Raw genomic sequence first — 19,130 nt, forward strand, 5'->3', positions numbered from 1 at the left:
GCACTAACCATGTATTTGCTCCACCCACGGACTAAACCAGCTGATTTCACTAATTAGTTCTATTTTTTCAAAGGAACACTGTTGTGTCCATGACAGCACATCAAGTCATGTGACTCTACCTGTTCTCTGGAGACTGTTGCTCCCATACTGCACATACTTCTTCAGCCAAACACACTCATGGGTGTAGTAGCTGTTCAAGTAAGCTAACAGAGCTTTGTCTTGGTCCCATTTCAGTTTGGTGATGACAGCCTGTGGTGTCAGAGCGACCCATGACTCTGTCTTCAGGTCCAGTATGATGAAGTCTTCTCCATCATAACCAAACTGTAGATATCCATGAATGTCTCCAGTCTCATCGTCCCACTCACAGCCACTCATCCTCTGAACAATGTGGACGCCTGAGAGAAGAGAGACAGAGAGTGTATTAAAGCAGAGAGACATCCTGACACAGTCAACCTTGACAGTTGGACCGAAGCACCTATGAGAGTACAGAAGGCTTTCTAAAAACGAGAGGTGAATTGAGGTCCCCTGTCAGAGACCACAGAGGTAGGCAGGCCATGTATCCTAAAAACATGTTGCACAAGGAGCTGAGCAGTTTCTTTAGCCGTGGGTATTTTAGGCAGTGGAATGTAATGCACAGACTTTGGAAAAGGATCAAGCACAGTAAGGACCACTGTGTTACCTTCAGAGTCCAGGACACCAGTGATTAAGTCCAGGGCTGTGTGTGACCAGGGTCGCTCACGGAATGGGCAGCGGGTTTAGGCTAAGAAGGAGCCCCGGGAATGTAATAACGCAGTAAGCTCGACCACAGAGACCGCATCACTGCAGCGTCCACGCAGCCCTCCTTATTATAGACCATGTGGGTAACTCAGCTTTATTACGCCGCTGCTGTAGCTTATGGACTCGGCCACTGTACGTTGTGCAGGTCCTTTGGAGGTTTACCGGGCACGGCCCAACTGGGAGGAGACCCCGGGGTAGACCCAGAACCTGCTGGAGGGACCACATGTCCAGTCTGGCCTGGGAACGCCTTGGGATCCCCCAGGAGGAGCTGGAGGGCGTTGCTGGGGAGAGGGGCGTCTGGAGTGCCCTACTCAGCTGGCTGCCACCACGACCCGATCCCGGAGAAGCGGCTGAAGACGAGATGAGATGTTGCGGAACACGAGGGACACCTTGCGGTCATATGCTGGTACTGCGCGTTGTGGTTGCGCTGTGTACGTGCTCTGCTTATGGTGCAGTTTTCTCTGAATGTACGGACTGTTTTTATTGTCTGTGTCGTAAATGTTAATAAAAAATGAAAAATAATAATAATTGTATTCTTCGTTTGTTGTTAATAAAACAAACAAACAAATAAATAGTTGTATTCTTCGTTTGTGACCGCCCTGTCCGTCCGTCCGTCCGTCAACGAATCTCACGCATAAGAATTCGGCAAACTTGAGAGCTTTGCTCCAACCACATAAAAATGAAACATCACAGCAACACACACACGCACGCACACACGCGCACACACGCACACGCGCGCGCGCACACACACACACACACACACACACACACTGTGGTAGCAGACACACGTGTGCTTGGCTGGGCTGAAAAGTGGGTGCGTTGTGGGCCGTTTTGTGTTCCACACCTTTTCTACCAATTCGTGTTCATTGCTGAACGATGTGTGAATGTGGAGGAAAGGTCGGTGGGGTTGTTTTGTCAGAAATGACCCAAAGATTCTCTGTCCGTCTGTTCAGCGTTGCAAGTCAGTTTCGCTTTCAATTCGTAACCTGGTGAACTCAACTCTGCCTAGCAACGGAAGTCTCTCAGCCTTTCCTGAATTTCTATTGGTTAAAAGGTGGTTCGTGACGCCCTCCCGCTGAAAAGGTGCGTAGTCTTATTGGGCCGCTTGGACGATCAACGTCGAGGACAGACGCGTCCGTCGTCGCTGCTTTTATTTGGTTTTAACAAATCCATTTGGTACAAGAAACAAGATGGAAGTGTTTATTTTGCTGCTCGTCTTTTGTCCTTTAGCATCTTCAGGTGTGTATATTCTTAAATTCTGACCGTTAAACGAGTTTTCGTGTGGAGACGGAGTTAGTCACTGCGCATGCTCGGCTGCTATCACAGGCTAAAGTTGTAATATTCGCCTCGATCCTCGGAGAAGATAAATGCTGAGTCCTCCTCTAGTTTATTATGGTTTATGGTCTATTCCTTAATTTCCGATATTCATGTTTGCCTTTCTTGAAGACTTCTTGAACGAATGCTCCTTTAGTCGGAGGTTGTTGATGAAGATGCTTTAGTAACGGTGTCTTTGTGATTCATGTACTGATCATACCAGTGTGGAGTAACACCAGCCACTGTTTTAACATTATGTTGGTAAATAAGGGTGTACCGCTTTAAGAGCGCGGTCTGGGGTCGGACTCTGATTGGTTGGTAGGGAGGGGGAATGAGGAAGTTGTTGTTGTTGTTGTTGTGTGGCGCGAACGGTATTGGGAGCTCCGCGCAAGTGACAGGAAATATTATCACTAAGAACTGTGATATATTGGACCTATGTCAACGTTTTGTGCAGCTGTGAAGAAGGATTAAATGTGTTTCCAAAGAGAGAAGACGGTGTCCTCGCCATTTTCAGACGAAGTGAACTATTGAACCGTGTGGGGTTGTACTCCGGAGTTTAGCTAGCTAGCTAGCACCAGGCAGTGACGGACAGCGCCAGCGAACTTCGGCCCTGGATCCGAAACAAATTCGGTTCCCCTGTAACTTCCGGCGAAGGTAGTCAGAAGACGGAGACAGGACAAGTAACAATTATCCCACCCCGTTGTGTTTCTGCCAGTTCATGACTTTCCTTTTTACCTTACCGATACCAGCCGTATGGGGGCGCTGTAGGCACGTTGTTGGCAGCTGAACCCAAACGCCCGTCTTCTCTACAGATGACGTTATATAGGCTTTTCATGAGAATGACGTTATAGGCGATAGGCTGTGAAATAAAAGGGGATTGTTATAATCACAAGAAGTCGGTGATATAGTTTAACTACTACTGCTACTCTGGGCTGCACCGTTAGGGGGCGCCACAGCGGATCGTCCAGTTTCCATGTCTTCCTGTCCTCTGCATCTTCCTCTGTCACACCCGCCACCTGCATGTCCTCCGTCGCCACACCCATAAGCCTCCTCTTTGGCCTTCCTCTTGTCCTCCTCCCTGGCAGCTCCATATTCAGGTGATATGGTTTAACTGTCGTCTCAAATTCTCCAACTCCAAACTGTTCCGATGGCGACCATCGAAACACAAACAGTGACACAACACAACATGTTTAAAACGTGTCACAACCCACAATCTGCAGGCCACACACCTTCCTCTGAATACCTTCCTCTGTGTTCAGTAAAGCCTGGAGTTTACTTCATGGGAAGGTTTTCTTTCTTTCTTTCTTTCTTTCTTTCTTTCTTTCTTTCTTTCTTTCTTTCTTTCTTGGTCTCTAGTTGAATATTTAGGGACAGGGACGCACCCATAACACTTCTTCAGACCAAGTACAAGTACTTACATTGGGGTAGCGAGTACTGATATGAGTACTTAATGATGCCCTTACACTTCTACCATGTTTTGTTTTCATCAGATGTGCGTCACTGTCTGACTGTAACACACTAAATACACAACATGGTGCTGTTGCTGACATTGCCACACTCAACCTTGTGTTTCCCTGAACCAACAACAACAACAACAACTTAGTTTTGTGTAACGCCTTTCAAGGAACCCAAGGACGCTTTCCACCAGATGAGAAACACAACCCAGCTGACTGCGTCTGTGTGGCGTGCCAGCCGTGTGTTCTGACATGTTTTGTGCGTGCATGTTGAGTTTCACCAGGTGATGGCGCTGTCGGTGGTGCAGGGTTTGGAAGCGTAGGCTATATTAACTGTTGCTGAATTAATTAACTACATGGTTTTTACTACAGGGTCATGGGTACACATTGATTTGATGATTTATTTTGATCTGCAGTGAAAAAATCCCACAAGGTTGTGTTGTTGTGTGGCATTGCCTCTGGTACAACCAGGTATTTATTGTGATCCTTTTTAAACAGGTTGTGCTCGTCTCGTTACACAGTTGTGTGTCGCTTTTAGCTGGTGAAGCAGAAGTGCAGCAGAAAACACGGCTGGCACGCAGGACTTGTCTAGTCGGCTGTCGGTGTGCTTGTATCGCAGCAGATTTACAAGTAGGATGATGAGGACATGAGGACAGTACCGGGCCCTATTTAGGGATGTTTGTTTTCTAAATATAAGCTCTCAAAAGAGAAGAAGGGCAGAGTCCTCGATAAAACACAACAACAGTGATTATATGAATTACACTGATAAATATTTCCTTCTGACTTTGACCTTAAAGTATAGACAGACACACAAACGACTAAAACCCATCACAAAAATCAGTGATGATGACAACAAAGATGTGATTCCAACAGCTGAAATCCTCACATGATGTGTTTTCCTGACAGTGATCCACTCCCTGAAGTACTTCGACACTGGATCCTCCCACGTGCCAAACTTCCCAGAGTTTGTGATTGTTGGGATGGTTGATGGTCTTCAGATTGTTCATTATGACAGCAACACTCGGAGAGCAGTACCCAAACAAGACTGGATGGACCAGGTCACAACAGGTGACCCACAGTACTGGGAGATGGAGACTGGAAATATGATGAGATACCAGCAGGGCTTCAAAACCAACATTGAGACTGTGAAGCAGCGCTTCAACCAAACTGGAGGTACGTTTATGTTTCACTTCTCACCAGTCAAATGTTTTTATTCAGAGAGACAAAGCTTCCATCTTCCTCCCCAACACACACACACACACACATTAAGGGTGTAGAGTTTTGGGTGGTGTTCCGGTTTCTTCCTGGGTCCAGTAACAAAAGATTTTATCTCAATATGGTTTTATCAAAGTCTTTCCTGAGGAACATTCAGCTGTCATCAGAAATGAACAGCAAAGACCTGAGTGAAGACTCGGGACTTCCCTCCATAGTCTTCATCTCAAGTCTTCATTTAAAACACTGGCATGTTGTCAGCTTGTCTCCGTCTGTCCTGTGACCATGGGCTGTGTCAGTACTGCTTATTGGCAGAATACAGGGGTTCAATGTGGCGATGCTTCAAGAGACTATTGACGTGTTGTGTTCAGTGCAGCTCCGTCAGTAAGAAAGGACACAGATAAAGCTGTGAGGACAGCGTCTTCAAAGTCTGTTGTCAACATTTACAGTCAAACCCGGACAGACGTTCAGCCCTTCACATCCACACCCAGTTCCTAGCAAACACCCTTCTTAAGGTCCCCGCGGGGCCCGTGGACTTGGCGGCCAACGGGGTTTTGTTTTGAAGTGAGAAAACCAGAATCCCCGTTTCCCCACTACCATTTAGAAAGAGAGAAACCAAAAACCTTTTCACTCGGATGATAGAAAACGCCCCGTTATCTGAGTTTTGCCCCGTCCTCTTTAACATCATGAGCCAACAGGTTTTTATTGACATGTTGTGACGTCACTGTGTGTTACACAGAGCGGTGCTACACACAGACCACATAGCTCCTTGTGGACGGCGGTGTGTGAATACAGACTGTGTCCTCACAGTTTCACAGGTTTTCCTGTTTCTCACACAGTCTGGAGTCAAAACTGCTCCAAACTGTGTCCCAAGATCTCACGTTCATTCACAAGGACACTTCTTCTTCTGCAACTCCGGGGTCCATTAAAGGCGAACTACACTGGTTTATAGAATAGCCTCAGGATACGAGAGAGAGACGGAGAGAGCGACAGAGGGACAGAGGGACTGTTAGGTTTCACGAATGAAGACCAGAGGCCAGTGTAGCGAAACCCAACAGGACAGACAGACAACAAAGCACCGGGATAACCGGAAGGGCGATTTAATGCAGGGAAGAAAAACAAACAACACTGCCACAGTGATAAAGACAGGTGAGTCTCAGGTGGGTGTTGTTGAGACGATGTGCGCCCGGCTACCAAAGTCCGAATCCGTAGAGCGAGGGGTTGTCCGAGGAAGTCCGGGTCCGAGATCCAGGAAGTCAAGTCCGAATAGGAGGGGTCCAGGTAGAGAGACACGGAGGGAGGTCGCTGGAGAGGTCCGGAGGGAAAACGTGAAGGTCGCTGGGGGCAAGGAGCGAGGAGATGCGGGGAGCCGTGGAGGGAGAGTCCTGGGAGGGAAAAGAGAGACACGAATATAGACACTGGGAATAAAGGGAATAGCAAGAGGGCAAGGACCGCTGGAGGGCTGGTCAGAGCTTTACCACAGGGTTCAGTACGTCGAAGCACGGAGAGACGTTCTGGCAGGCTTCTTGTAGAGGGCTGCCTGATGGCTGCAGATGTGCCTGATGGAAGATGGCAAACACCTGCTGCAGATGTTTCCGGCACGTCCGAACTGGGGGAGTGGCTTGAACGTGCCGGGGAGGCAGCTCGGGGCGGTGTGACCACAACAGAGACAGGGAGAGAGAGAGAGAGACGGAGAGAGAGAGACAGGGAGAGAGAGGGGGGGGGGAGAGATACAGAGAGAGGGGGAGAGAGAGTGTTAAAGATGGACGGATGACTGTCCCCCCTGTCTTGACCAGCTGTAACATTAAAGTGTGTGCTGGTCGACCTGTTCCTGCTGTTATATTTGTCCAGATGAAAACCTTCCTTCAGACGGGGCGTATAGAGCGGCCCAGTGGTGAACCGTGGCCCTGCACCCTGGGCCTTCAGTAGGACCACATGTGGTGCTGAAACAATCCAGCATAGCAATGAAACCAACGTCCAGAGCCCTGTCACATGGAAGTTCAGCATATTAAAGGTTTCTTTGCCCTAACCGGCTTCACCACACACAAAGGGGATTCTGGAAAACCTTATAATCCAGCTTCTAGTCTACCCCTCTGGTCCGTGGTTTACAAACACACTAAAACTAATGACCACATGCCTCATTAGAACAGCAGGCGTCAGCAAAAGCTGCATAATTTGGAGGTAGAATAAAAGCAGAGGAAACCAGCCCATTATTGAAAAAAGCTGCGTACTCACCCAATGAAGGTCCCCCGAACACAAAGTCCGTCCTGCCGTCCTTTGTAACAAAGTGTGCAGGTGCTGGCTCACACACTTTGTCCTTTGACTTCAACTCATAAGAAGTTCTTTCTCAACTGAGGTTAAAGCCCAGGCTGACGGACGAGCCGGTCCACAGCTGCTTCTTGTGTGCCTTTTGTCTTTTCAGTGCTGAGAATGTCTGTCCACGCAAGCTGTGGACACAGGGATGGTTAAGACCAGGCAAGTGAGGAGGGGGAGTTGGGACATACTTTCGGTCAGTCCCTTTTGCTGCAGAAGGTGGAGGAGATCAGAAGGGCTCCGTCCTTCGAAGTCACACATGGACAGGGTGTCTCCCCACCTGCCGCCCAATGACTGCTGGGAATGACTCCAGCATTCCCGCCCCCCTGGGAGCAGGATAAGCAGTTTGGATAATGGATGGATGGTGTGTGTGTTTGTGTGTGAGTGTGCGTGTGCATGCGTGTATCTGTTTGTGTGTGTATGTGTGTGTGTGCGCGTTTGTGTGTGTCTGTCTGCATGTGTATCTGTTTGTACGTGTGTTTAGGTGTGCGTGTGTATGTGTGTGCATTTGTGTGTGTGTGTGTATGTTTGCGCGTGTGTGTGAGCGTGTGCGCGCGTGCGTTTGTGTGTGTGTGTAAACCTTTCCTTCCTCTTTGCTGACATGAGACTCTAGTATGAGGTGGTGTAACAGTGGACAGGTGGAGAGACTGTGTTCTGGTCCCTCTGGGTCTCTGTGGTGAACAGGGTTTGGACCTTAAAGGTTGACTGTGTCAGGATGTGTCTCTGCTTTAACCCTCTGTCTCTATTTCTCTCTGTCTCTCCGTCTCTCAGGCGTCCACATTGTTCAGAGGATGAGTGGCTGTGATTGGGACGATGAGACTGGAGACATTAATGGATATGAACAGCATGGTTATGATGGAGAAGACTTCATCGTACTGGACCTGAAGACAGAGACATGGGTCGCTCCGACACCACAGGCTCTCATCACCAAACTGAGATGGGATCAAGACAAAGCTAGGTTGGCTTACTTGAAGAACTACTACACCCATGAGTGTGTTGACTGGCTGAAGAAGTATCTGCAGTATGGGAGCAACAGTCTCCAGAGGACAGGTAGAGTCACATGACCTGATGTGTTGTCATGGACACAGCCGTGTTCATATGTCTCTACTGTTTGTAATGTGCAGCAACATTACAGTGGTCATGGACTCGTGTGTCCACACCCGCTGCACACACAACAGCATGGCTGTGTGACTCTGTTTACAATGAGCAGGTTTTATTTTTACTTCATTCCAGCTTTCTTTTTACCTGCATGTTGGTTCTTTATTCTTTATCGCTCTCTGACTTAGTGCACCTCTCTACCCCCCTTTCTTTTACCCCCCATTCCTGGATCTCTCTCTCTCTCTCTCTCTCTCTCTCTCTCTCTCTCTCTCTCTCTCGCTCTCTCTCTGAGTGCATGCTGGGAGTTTGGGGAGTTTGGCTGAGAGTCTTGTGACGTTTTCTCGATTTGTCTTCTTTTTGGTTGCTGCTGTGTTTGGTGTGTGTTTGTTGTGTGATTGTTTTGTGGTTGTGGTTCTTATTGTGGTTTGGTGTGTGTTCGGTGGTTGTGTGTTTGGTGGACGGTGAGCCGTGCTTCTTGGCGGGCATGGCATCCTTTGAGACACCGTCTCTCTCTGGGAGGCAGGCAGTGGGGGTTGTGCCGTGGCCCAGTACCAGGGTGGAGCAGGTGGTGTTGGTGGGAGGAGAACAGGTGGGGCATGGAAACATCTCATTTGCCTCACACATGAATGAAGCGCTGGTTGTGTTTATGAATGAACAGGTTTTCCCAACTAGCAGATAGAAAACGGCGTGTTTGTAGGTGATGAATTTACACTAGTTTCCCTGCTGGCGGTGCCTTCCACCCGGGTCACCGTGTCCAGAGGCCCTCCTTTTATTCCCAGCGAGGTGCTGGCACAAGAACTGAAGCGCTTCAAGAGGTCTGTGAGGGGGTTCTGGACGGTGAGTCTGGGCTGTAAGGACGCCAAACTGAACCAGGTTCAGTCTCTGTGGAGACACGTGTTCATGGATTTGGACTCTCCCACTCCAACACTGGATGTCTCCTTCTGTGTTTAGCATGAGGAGGGGGTTTATATGGTGTATGCTAGCTCCGGGGGGATGAAGTGTTGTGAGTGTGGAGATGTGGGAGGAGTGGATTGCTTGTCCCCATAGCCAGCACACAGCGGGGTGCGCTGCAGCTGATGTGTGGGACAGCGGGGGGGGGAGCAGCGGGCCGATGTGGGTGAGGATGGGGAGGGGGGCGGCGGACGCTGACCGAGGCTGCTCCTCCTGTACGGAGTGAGGCTGGTGGCTCTGTGGTTGGAGCCGCCGGGGCGTGTGGCTCTGTGTCTTCATATAGTTTAGCAGGGGAGGTGGAGGCTGAAGCTGTGGTCAGCACGGTGCAGAGGGAGGACAACATGGGGATGTTGGAGAAAGATGCAGAGCGTTGTTCAGTGTAGGAGGCTGAGATGCTGCAGGTCATACTGGACAAAGAGGCAGAGGAGCAGGTGATGAAGCCTGCTGGTTGCCATGGTAATGTGACTGACATGGAGTGTGAATCTGAAGATGAATCTGATACCAGTGGTGATTAGGGAAAACAACTCCGTTATTTTCTGAGGAGGCTAAGGAGAGCCAGCCTCCCGCAAAAACTGCTGGTCATCTTTTACAGATGCTCAGTCGAGAGCATCCTACCAAGCTGCATGACAGCCTGGTGCAGCAGCCGCAGCAAAGCTGATGAAACAGCGCTCCAGCGTGTGGTGGAAACAGCACAGGACATTGTTGGCACTGAGCTGCCTTCACTAGAACATCTTCACAGCACTCGCTGTGTGAGGAGGGTGAAGAACGTCACAAAAGACATTACACACCCTGGACACCATCTGTCTCAGCTCCTGCCATCGGACGGCTGCTTCAGACCAATCCACACTTGCACAAAGAGACTGAAAAACAGCTTCTTTCCAAAAGCTGCGGCACTAATGAACTCAGACCTCTCCTCAGTCCCACGAGACTGATATGCTGCCCCCACTGGGCACGTGCAGTATTTGCATATATTTACTCACATGTCACTTTAAGCCACTTCACATCTGTCCACCCCACCTTTACTGCATTTTTGCTGATGGATGGATGGATGATTTTGCACCTCATAGCTTTGTTTTATCGTTAACTGTATTATATTTTATACCTTGTACTGCTTATATTTTGCACTTATATTGTTTAGACGCTGTACTTTTTATTGCTGATATTTTATATTTATCTCTTTTATGTATGCACCATTTTGAGGTTGACACACCTGCAGTTTCATTGTGCTTGGCACAATGAAGATAAAGAGTTCTTCTTGATTCTTATAAACTTCATATTAGCTGCTGCCAATTTAGCCATCTGCCTGAGCCATAAGAAGCGGGCCCGGGCGGTGGACTGTGTGGACCCTGTGCATGTTCTTACAGGACTGCTGAAGGCTCCCTACTACATCCCTACCACAAAATGGAAGACAATCTGGTGGCTTTCAGCTTTAAATTGGCAGGCAGGAAGTATTGTGCTCAGTGGGAGATGATGAAGACCTGCTCTTCTCTTTCTAACTGGTGTAAAAGGGAAAGTCATGGCTGTATTGTTGGCTTGTGTTTTCACTTTCACTTATGTAGTTGATGTCCTTTTGTCTGCATACCTATTGTAGTGCTTAGTAAGGGGTTTTGTCAATCTCTCTCTCTCTGTCTCTCTCTCTCTGTCTCTCTCTGTCTCTCTCTGTCTCTCTCTCTCTCTCTGTCTCTCTCTGTCTCTCTCTGTCTGTCTCTCTCTCTGTGTGTCTCTCTGTCTCTCTCTTCAGTCCCTCCCTCAGTGTCTCTGCTCCAGAGGTCTCCCTCCTCTCCAGTCACCTGCCATGCTACAGGTTTCTACCCTGACAGAATCGTGATGTTATGGAGGAGAGAGGAAGAGGAGGTCCATGAGGAGGTGGTCCATGGTGAGCTCCTCCCCAACCACGATGGAACCTTCCAGAGGAGCATTCAACTCCTCGTTGACCTTTCATCAATGAAGTCTGAGGAGTGGCAGAAGTACCACTGTGTGGTTCAGCTTTCTGGGATGAAGGACGACATCATCATCAAACTGGACCCATCACAGATCAAGACCAACTGGAAAGATCCTGGTTAGTTTGTTTGTTTCTGTTGGAGCCACTGAACAGAGCCACAACGGCCTAAGTAGGTACTAGCCAAAGACTGACTTCTGTGACTGTCACTCATCAGCCATTCTGGACCTCTTGATGTTCTTGCTAAGGTTGGATGTGTTTGACAGGTGTGAGCCCTCCATATAGACTCTGGTTTGCACCAAATTAGTAGAAAAAAAGATCACTAAAAGTCAGGCCTCTTACAATCAAACTGTGGTATGGACTATTACTGGTGTAAGAGCAAATTCACCTTTGTCTTAATGAAGGAAATGATGAATGGCTGCATTGCTCATAGGGGGGAAAGCTGGAATTGTTTTATTGCTTTAAGTGATTCAAAATCTCCAGCAACAAAACAATCAAGAAAAATGGAGCATGACTAACAATTTACAGCCACTTCATCCATTTGAGCCTTAGGCTGCGGTCACACCAGAACTTGGCAGAGGGAAATTCCTTCGAATTGCCTTGTGGAATAGACACAAAAACTCAAATAAATTAATGAACCCTAGTTTACACTGTCTGCTGCTGCTCCATGACTGACTGGAAACCACGATGTCTGTTTTGTCGCGGAGCAGTTTATTTTTTAGCAGAGCACAGCAGTGTGAAGTTAGATGGTTATACGCTGCTAAATGAGAGCTTCCTCTTTTTACTGCCTCTAGTGGCTGCTCCGTCAGAGGTCACAACAGTCAGAGCAGCTCTGTTATTGCTCGATGGAGCAAACTCACGTGTCAAAGTTCACCAAATTTGAACTCGACGTGAAGTCATCGAGGCGAACTCACCTTGCACCCAGATCCAAGTTCACTTATTGTGATGAATTCATTGATATGAATCAAATTCACCATGAAATATCACATGCACCAATGCTGCTGTGACTGCAGCCGAAGACTCAAGGATCTATATTTCTGTATACACAAACACACACATATGTATTTTTTCTATTTTTTTAATCAACAGCCACCATCATGCCCATCATCATTCGAGTGTTTGTTGCTGTCATCGTCATCGCAGCCATTGGCGTGGCTTGGTACAAGAAGAACAGATGCGGTGGAATCATATGAAATGGTTCAAATGTTTGATTTGTTTTTCATCAAGCTGATATTCTAGAAGTTTAGATGGCTCTCTTATCCAGCCTCTCACTGAGTCTTACATGTAGCGTCACACTGAGAGATCTAGAGAGAGAGACAGAGAGAGACAGAGACAGAGAGAGAGAGAGATTGTTCTGAAGGTATTGTCTGATTTACTCCAGTCAAGATCATAGTAACTTAAAATAAATCAACATTATAACCAACCTAACACTTGGGTCAAGGGTCATCTGGAGATGTGGTTCAGAGTGGGGGGAGGGAGAACAGGGATAATGTATAATATATGGTGTCTTCCTCTGTGACGCCCTTAATCATTTGTTTTATGTCTTCATTTCAGCCAAGCGCCCTCCACCTTGTAAGTAGATGTTGTTTTTTACTTCATGACCAGGTCGTGAAACTTTCACACCACCTTACTGAAGCAGAAATGTCATTATTACACTTTCAACTTTTTACAGCTGAGGAGAAAATAGGCAATCCAAAAACTAGGGCAAATTCTGCAGTTGTTGTCAAATCGTGGCTTTTCCTCACATGTTGTGGTCCAGTAGCTCGCTTCAGGAGAAGTTTGGTAACGGACTGTTTCTGACCTCACAGCTCCTGACAGCGGCCCTGATCTCTCTCAGCAGCTGAACCCCGATGCTTCACACTGAACTAAGTAAGTCTGGTGTACATGGATCTACCACATGTGACCTGCTGTGCTGTGTTGTGTTATAGCGCCATCACCTGGCTGTGTGTAAAATGGTTGGTTGGTAAGGGCGGTCCTTAAAGTTAACAGCTTGTTGACCACCACGTCCTCAACTGACTTTGAACGTCCTGAATCTCTTCGGAGCTGCAGAGCTGACCTTTGACCCAAGCTGGTTTTCCCAGAACATGGATAGCTTTAAAGTGTCTGTCCAGGAAATATGAACATTTGTATTATAAACTGACACCTGCTCTCATCCAATGAATGAAGACACAATTAAAACAGATGATGGTATTTTATCAATAATAATGTCCTTGGTGGACACAATTATCCCGTGTTTACTGGAAAAGTCATCGATATGTTTGAATATTTAAATGATGAATTTATAATAATGAGTTTCTACATTTTGTTTGTTGGTCTTCAAAGAATGAACATGTAGTGTTTTGGGACTGAGCCCCTTAAAGTTACAGTCCTGAAGTGTTAAATGCAAATGCTCTTTTTTGATATTTTCTGTGGCTGGTGTATTGAAGACAACAGCTAATTCACAAATATCTGGCATCCGGGTAGTGTAGCGGTCTATTCCACTGCCTACCAACACAGGGATCGCTGGTTCAAATCCCCGTGTTACCTCTGCTTGGTTGGGCATCCCTACAGCCACAATCGTCCGTGTCTGCGGGTGGGGAGCCGGATGTGGTTATGTGTCCTGGTCGCTGCACTAGCGCCTCCTCTTGTCGGTCGGGGTGCCTGTTCGGGGAGGAGGGGGAACTGGGGGGTAATAGTGTGATCCTCCCACGTGCTACGTCCCCCTGGTGAAACTCCTCACTGTCAGGTGAAAAGAAGCGGCTGACGACTCCACATGTATGGGAGGAGGCATGTGGTAGTCTGCAGCCCTCCCCGGATCAGCGGAGGGGGTGGAGCAGAGACCAGGACAGCTCAGAAGAGTGGGGTAATTGGCCGGATACAGTTGTGGAGAAAAAAGGGATGGGGTGGGGGAGTAGGAATTTCTTTGGGTGCATGGTGTTTTCCATCTTCATCATAGCAGCCAAATGAGGAAGAAGAGGGCAGGTGGTGTTGAGTGTGAAGGGGAGGTGAAGTGGTTGTGTGTGACCAGCAGATGTGACAGAACAAGCTGGTAGAAGAGCTTTACCAACAGCCAGAACAACATGGATGAGGAGGACTCAGGCTCAGCCAGGTGTTCTGCTGGGTTTCTGCTGACTCTCGTTCATTTTGAATGGAGCTCTGACATGTGGTGTGGTCACATACCACCACGCTTCTTACTCACTCAGATAAAAACAGCATCAGCACCGTAACTCAGACTGACACGTGGACATATTTCCTGTCTTAATTGTGGTTCTGTCTTTTTGCAGGTCTGTCCACACTTTGGGGAATCAAGCAGACTTCAGTGCATAACTCGGGAACGTGTCAGTTAAAAATCATTCATTAATCATAACGGGTTTAAGTGGTGTGGGGAGTTACACATGACATGTTGAAGGACAAAAGTCAACAATCTCTGCAGAAAGTTTTATTTTAATTTAAAGATCTGTATTTTTAAAAATTTTCATGATTTAAAAAATATATATATATTTTTAGATTTATAATTTTTTCCAATTATTTATGTATTATTTATTTTTATGATTGTTTAAAGCTCTGCAGAATGGAGACTTCTCCCTGGTGGTAAAATCTGTCTTTGGAAAATGAACGCTGAGTTAAAAGGGAGGGAATTTCATTTATTTGGCCTTGTTTAAAGAGAGGGATCTGAAAATCACACACACACACACACACACACACACACACACACACACACACACACACACACACACACTCTGTGAAACAAGTTGTGTGGTTGAAGGTTCCAGATTGTTTTAGGTCGTACTAGTTCTTCTGACCCACTCATAGTGTGCAGCATGTGTGTTCAGGGGCTGCTGCTGAATTGGTGTAGAATCAGGTTTAATGTGCTGAATAGTTTTCATGCCCTGTAAGACGTCATCTTGATTTGTCATAACGTGGTTGAAGGCTTCTGTTCTTTTTCTCTCTATGTGACCATATTTGCACAAGTTATGCTCAAGAAATGTTGACATGATTTGCTGGGAAATGGTTTTAATCTGTGGCAGATTCCCCCAGCCCTAGTGGTGGTGGGGGGAGTTGCAGCCCTGACAATGCTTGGCTAGTCAGCTACGTTACATCAATATATTAAACATATTTATCAAAACAACTACTTGTCCTGTCTCTATATATTAATGTAGTCCTGTCACCACCACAGATATACTGAAAACATACATTTATTATTTTCATAGGCGTGATAATGTAGACCAGACTAGTGCTGGTTAGCAAGACGCTGCATCAGCTTCAGTAGCGTTATGAGTTCTGGAGGGAGAGAGCGGAAGTAGCAGCATGTTGAGGATCTGACCCTTAAGGGGGTTCAACCTACAATAATTGTGAAATATGTGTAACACAAACATTATAATACGTTCCCTTACAAAAAGTGCCTTCTGGCAAACACTTGTGGCAGACCTCTAGCAAAGCTGCTGCAAGTTGATAAGAAATAAATATACCAACACATAATTTAAGTAATTAATATTTATTTATCAAGTTTTCAGAACTGGTACATAAAGTAAAAAAAAAGTATAATCTGTGATTTGTTTGTTGTTTAAATCAGAATACTTAGGCCTACATAGACATGCTGTTGTGTTTTTAATACAATACAGTTTATTTGCTGCTATGTTTGCCACCCAGAGACACACTATGGGTCACACACTGAGAAAGTGAGTGTGGTGCCGACCTTTTGGGCAGTGCACTGCCCCCCTCTTTAACTCTGCCATAGTTATGATCTCTCCGGGCTCTTTTAGGAGGTCGTCCAGTGATCGATGCCCGTCTGCCTCCAAGTGGTACCTTCCGTCGAGCCACAGCTGTAGGTTGCACACCAGTTGCTGTGCTCATTTGCAGGCATTTCCTTGCTCACATTTCTAGTAGTTTGGCTGCACTACTTGGTTTTCCAAACGTGTACAGCGCTGAAATCAGCGCACTGTCGGTCGTAACCTTCTCATAAGAGCAGACAAGAGATTTTATGGGTGCCTGGAATGTTTCATCCTGTCTCAGTTTCTCCAACAGCCCCTCAAACATACTTTTGAGTCGATCCTCAAGATGCTCTCTTTGACTGGCTGATCCTTCTCCAGGTGGTGAGCCTTCTCCAGGTGGTGATCCTTCTCCAGGTGGTGATCCTTCTCCAGGTGGTGAGCCTTCTCCAGGTGGTGATCCTTCTCCAGGTGGTGATCCTTCTCCAGGTGGTGAGCCTTCTCCAGGTGGTGAGTCTTCTCCAGGTGGTGAGTCTTCTCCAGGTGATGATCCTTCTCCAGGTGGTGAGCCTTCTCCAGGTGGTGAGTCTTCTCCAGGTGGTGAGCCTTCTCCAGGTGATGATCCTTCTCCAGGTGGTGAGCCTTCTCCAGGTGGTGATCCTTCTCCAGGTGGTGATCCTTCTCCAGGTGGTGAGTCTTCTCCAGGTGGTGAGCCTTCTCCAGGTGGTGAGCCTTCTCCAGGTGGTGATCCTTCTCCAGGTGGTGATCCTCCTCCAGGTGATGATCCTTCTCCAGGTGGTGATCCTCCTCCAGGTGGTGATCCTTCTCCAGGTGGTGAGTCTTCTCCAGGTGGTGATCCTTCTCCAGGTGGTGATCCTTCTCCAGGTGGTGATCCTTCTCCAGGTGGTGATCCTCCTCCAGGTGATGATCCTTCTCCAGGTGGTGATCCTTCTCCAGGTGGTGATCCTTCTCCAGGTGGTGAGTCTTCTCCAGGTGGTGATCCTTCTCCAGGTGGTGATCCTTCTCCAGGTGGTGATCCTTCTCCAGGTGGTGATCCATCTCCAGGTGGTGAGCCTTCTCCAGGTGGTGATCCTTCTCCAGGTGGTGAGCCTTCTCCAGGTGGTGATCCTTCTCCAGGTGGTGAGCCACTTTGTTCCTGGGTGCCTATTTGGCAAGGGCACAGAGTCTTAATCTCAGATGGTATTTGTGTGTGTTACACACTGCATATTACTCATAAACACTGCACAGGTCTTGACATTAAAGCAAATTTGTCTCTGGCAATGTGTGTCTTTTACTGGTTTGGATTGGTGTATTCCTTGCCTGCCTACTGGCCCTGCGGGCCACTGAACAGTTTAATTAGCTGGCCCGAGGTGGCCCAGAATGTTGAAAATGGTAATGTCAAGCCCTGCTGCACAATACTCACTTGCAATGGATGGAGTTTCCTCAAAGATTTCCTCCCTCTCAAACCCATAAACCAGTTGTCTGGTATGCTGAGCTTTGCTTTTTGGACAGACAAGGTGAGAGCAGAGGGGGAAAACCCGGCTTCAGAAAGTAGAAGCACTAACCATGTATTTGCTCCACCCACGGACTAAACCAGCTGATTTCACTAATTAGTTCTCCTATTTTTTCAAAGGAACACTGTTGTGTCCATGACAGCACATCACGTCATGTGACTCTCTCTACCTGTTCTGTTGAGACTGTTGCTCCCATACTGCACATACTTCTTCAGCCAAACACACTCATGGGTGTAGTAGCTGTTCAAGTAAGCTAACAGAGCTTTGTCTTGGTCCCATTTCAGTTTGGTGATGACAGCCTGTGGTGTCGGAGCGACCCATGTCTCTGTCTTCAGGTCCAGTATGATGAAGTCTTCTCCATCATAACCAAACTGTAGATATCCATGAACGTCTCCAGTCTCATCGTCCCACTCACAGCCACTCATCCTCTGAACAATGTGGACGCCTGAGAGAAGAGAGACAGAGAGTGTATTAAAGCAGAGAGACATCCTGACACAGTCAACCTTGACAGTTGGACCGAAGCACCTATGAGAGTACAGAAGGCTTTCTAAAAACGAGAGGTGAATTGAGGTCCCCTGTCAGAGACCACAGAGGTAGGCAGGCCATGTATCCTAAAAACATGTTGCACAAGGAGTTGAGCAGTTTCTTTAGCCGTGGGTATTTTAGGCAGTGGAATGTAATGCACAGACTTTGGAAAAGGATCAAGCACAGTAAGGACCACTGTGTTACCTTCAGAGTCCAGGACACCAGTGATGAAGTCCAGGGCTGTGTGTGACCAGGGTCGCTCACGGAATGGGCAGCGGGTTTAGGCTAAGAAGGAGACCCGGGAATGTAATAACGCAGTAAGCTCGACCACAGAGACCGCATCACTGCAGCGTCCACGCAGCCCTCCTTATTATAGACCATGTGAGTAACTCAGCTTTATTACGCCGCTGCTGTAGCTTATGGACTCGGCCACTGTACGTTGTGCAGGTCCTTTGGAGGTTTACCGGGCACGGCCCAACCGGGAGGAGACCCCGGGGTAGACCCAGAACCTGCTGGAGGGACCACATGTCCAGTCTGGCCTGGGAACGCCTTGGGATCCCCCAGGAGGAGCTGGAGGGCGTTGCTGGGGAGAGGGACGTCTGGAGTGCCCTACTCAGCTGGCTGCCACCGCGACCCGATCCCGGAGAAGCGGCTGAAGACGAGATGAGATGTTGCGGAACACGAAGGACACCTTGCGGTCATATGCTGGTACTGCGCGTTGTGGTTGCGCTGTGTACGTGCTCTGCTTATGGTGCAGTTTTCTCTGAATGTACGGACTGTTTTTATTGTCTGTTTGTGTCGTAAATGTTAATAAAAAATGAAAAATAATAATAATTGCATTCTTCGTTTGTTGTTAATAAAACAAACAAACAAATAAATAGTTGTATTCTTCGTTTGTGACCGCCCTGTCTGTCCGTCCGTCCGTCAACAAATCTCACGCATAAGAATTCGGCAAACTTGAGAGCTTTGCTTCAACCACATAAAAATGAAACGTCACAGCAACACACACACACACACACACGCACACACACTGTGGTAGCAGACACACGTCTGCTTGGCAGGGCTGAAAAGTGGGTGCGTTGTGGGCCGTTTTGTGTTCCACACCTTTTCTACCATTTCGTGTTCATTGCTGAACGATGTGTGAATGTGGAGGAAAGGTCGGTGGGGTTGTTTTCTTCTCTGTCTGTCTGTTCAGCGTTGCAAGTCCGTTTCACTTTCAATTCGTAACCTGGTGAACTCAACTCTGCCTAGCAACGGAAGTCTCTCAGCCTTTCCTGAATTTCTATTGGTTAAAAGGTGATTCGTGACGCCCTCCCGCTGAAAAGGTCCGTAGTCTTGTTGGGCC

At 47.6% G+C, this 19,130-nt stretch overlaps 1 protein-coding gene across 2 annotated transcripts; it reads left to right on the plus strand.

Annotated features, from left to right (window-relative positions):
• The first annotated feature begins 1,882 nt into the window (after positions 1-1,882).
• Positions 1,883-12,946, plus strand: LOC130128572 (major histocompatibility complex class I-related gene protein-like). Of its 2 annotated transcripts, XM_056298211.1 has the most exons (7): positions 1,883-2,016; positions 4,452-4,718; positions 7,842-8,120; positions 10,861-11,178; positions 12,148-12,255; positions 12,613-12,630; positions 12,867-12,946. In XM_056298211.1, the coding sequence occupies exons 1-5, from the start codon at positions 1,968-1,970 to the stop codon at positions 12,249-12,251; spliced, it is 1,017 nt and encodes a 338-aa protein (XP_056154186.1). In that variant the 5' UTR covers positions 1,883-1,967; the 3' UTR covers positions 12,252-12,255; positions 12,613-12,630; positions 12,867-12,946. The 2 variants fall into 2 exon arrangements, with proteins under 2 accessions (XP_056154186.1, XP_056154185.1); XM_056298210.1 differs by lacking the exon at positions 12,867-12,946 and having other exon boundaries at positions 12,148-12,851.
• The last annotated feature ends 6,184 nt before the right edge of the window (positions 12,947-19,130 follow it).

This window comes from Lampris incognitus, chromosome 18, assembly GCF_029633865.1.
Source record: "Lampris incognitus isolate fLamInc1 chromosome 18, fLamInc1.hap2, whole genome shotgun sequence".
In the NCBI taxonomy this organism is placed as follows: Eukaryota; Metazoa; Chordata; class Actinopteri; order Lampriformes; family Lampridae; genus Lampris; species Lampris incognitus.

Bases quoted from the DNA above. Each gene is read 5' to 3' on its own strand.
- LOC130128572 (XM_056298211.1), top strand. From the start codon at position 1,968: ATGGAAGTGTTTATTTTGCTGCTCGTCTTTTGTCCTTTAGCATCTTCA. The intron at 2,017-4,451 runs GTGTGTATATTC...TTTTCCTGACAG, and splicing joins TTGTCCTTTAGCATCTTCAG to TGATCCACTCCCTGAAGTAC. The intron at 11,179-12,147 runs GTTAGTTTGTTT...TTTAATCAACAG, and splicing joins GACCAACTGGAAAGATCCTG to CCACCATCATGCCCATCATC.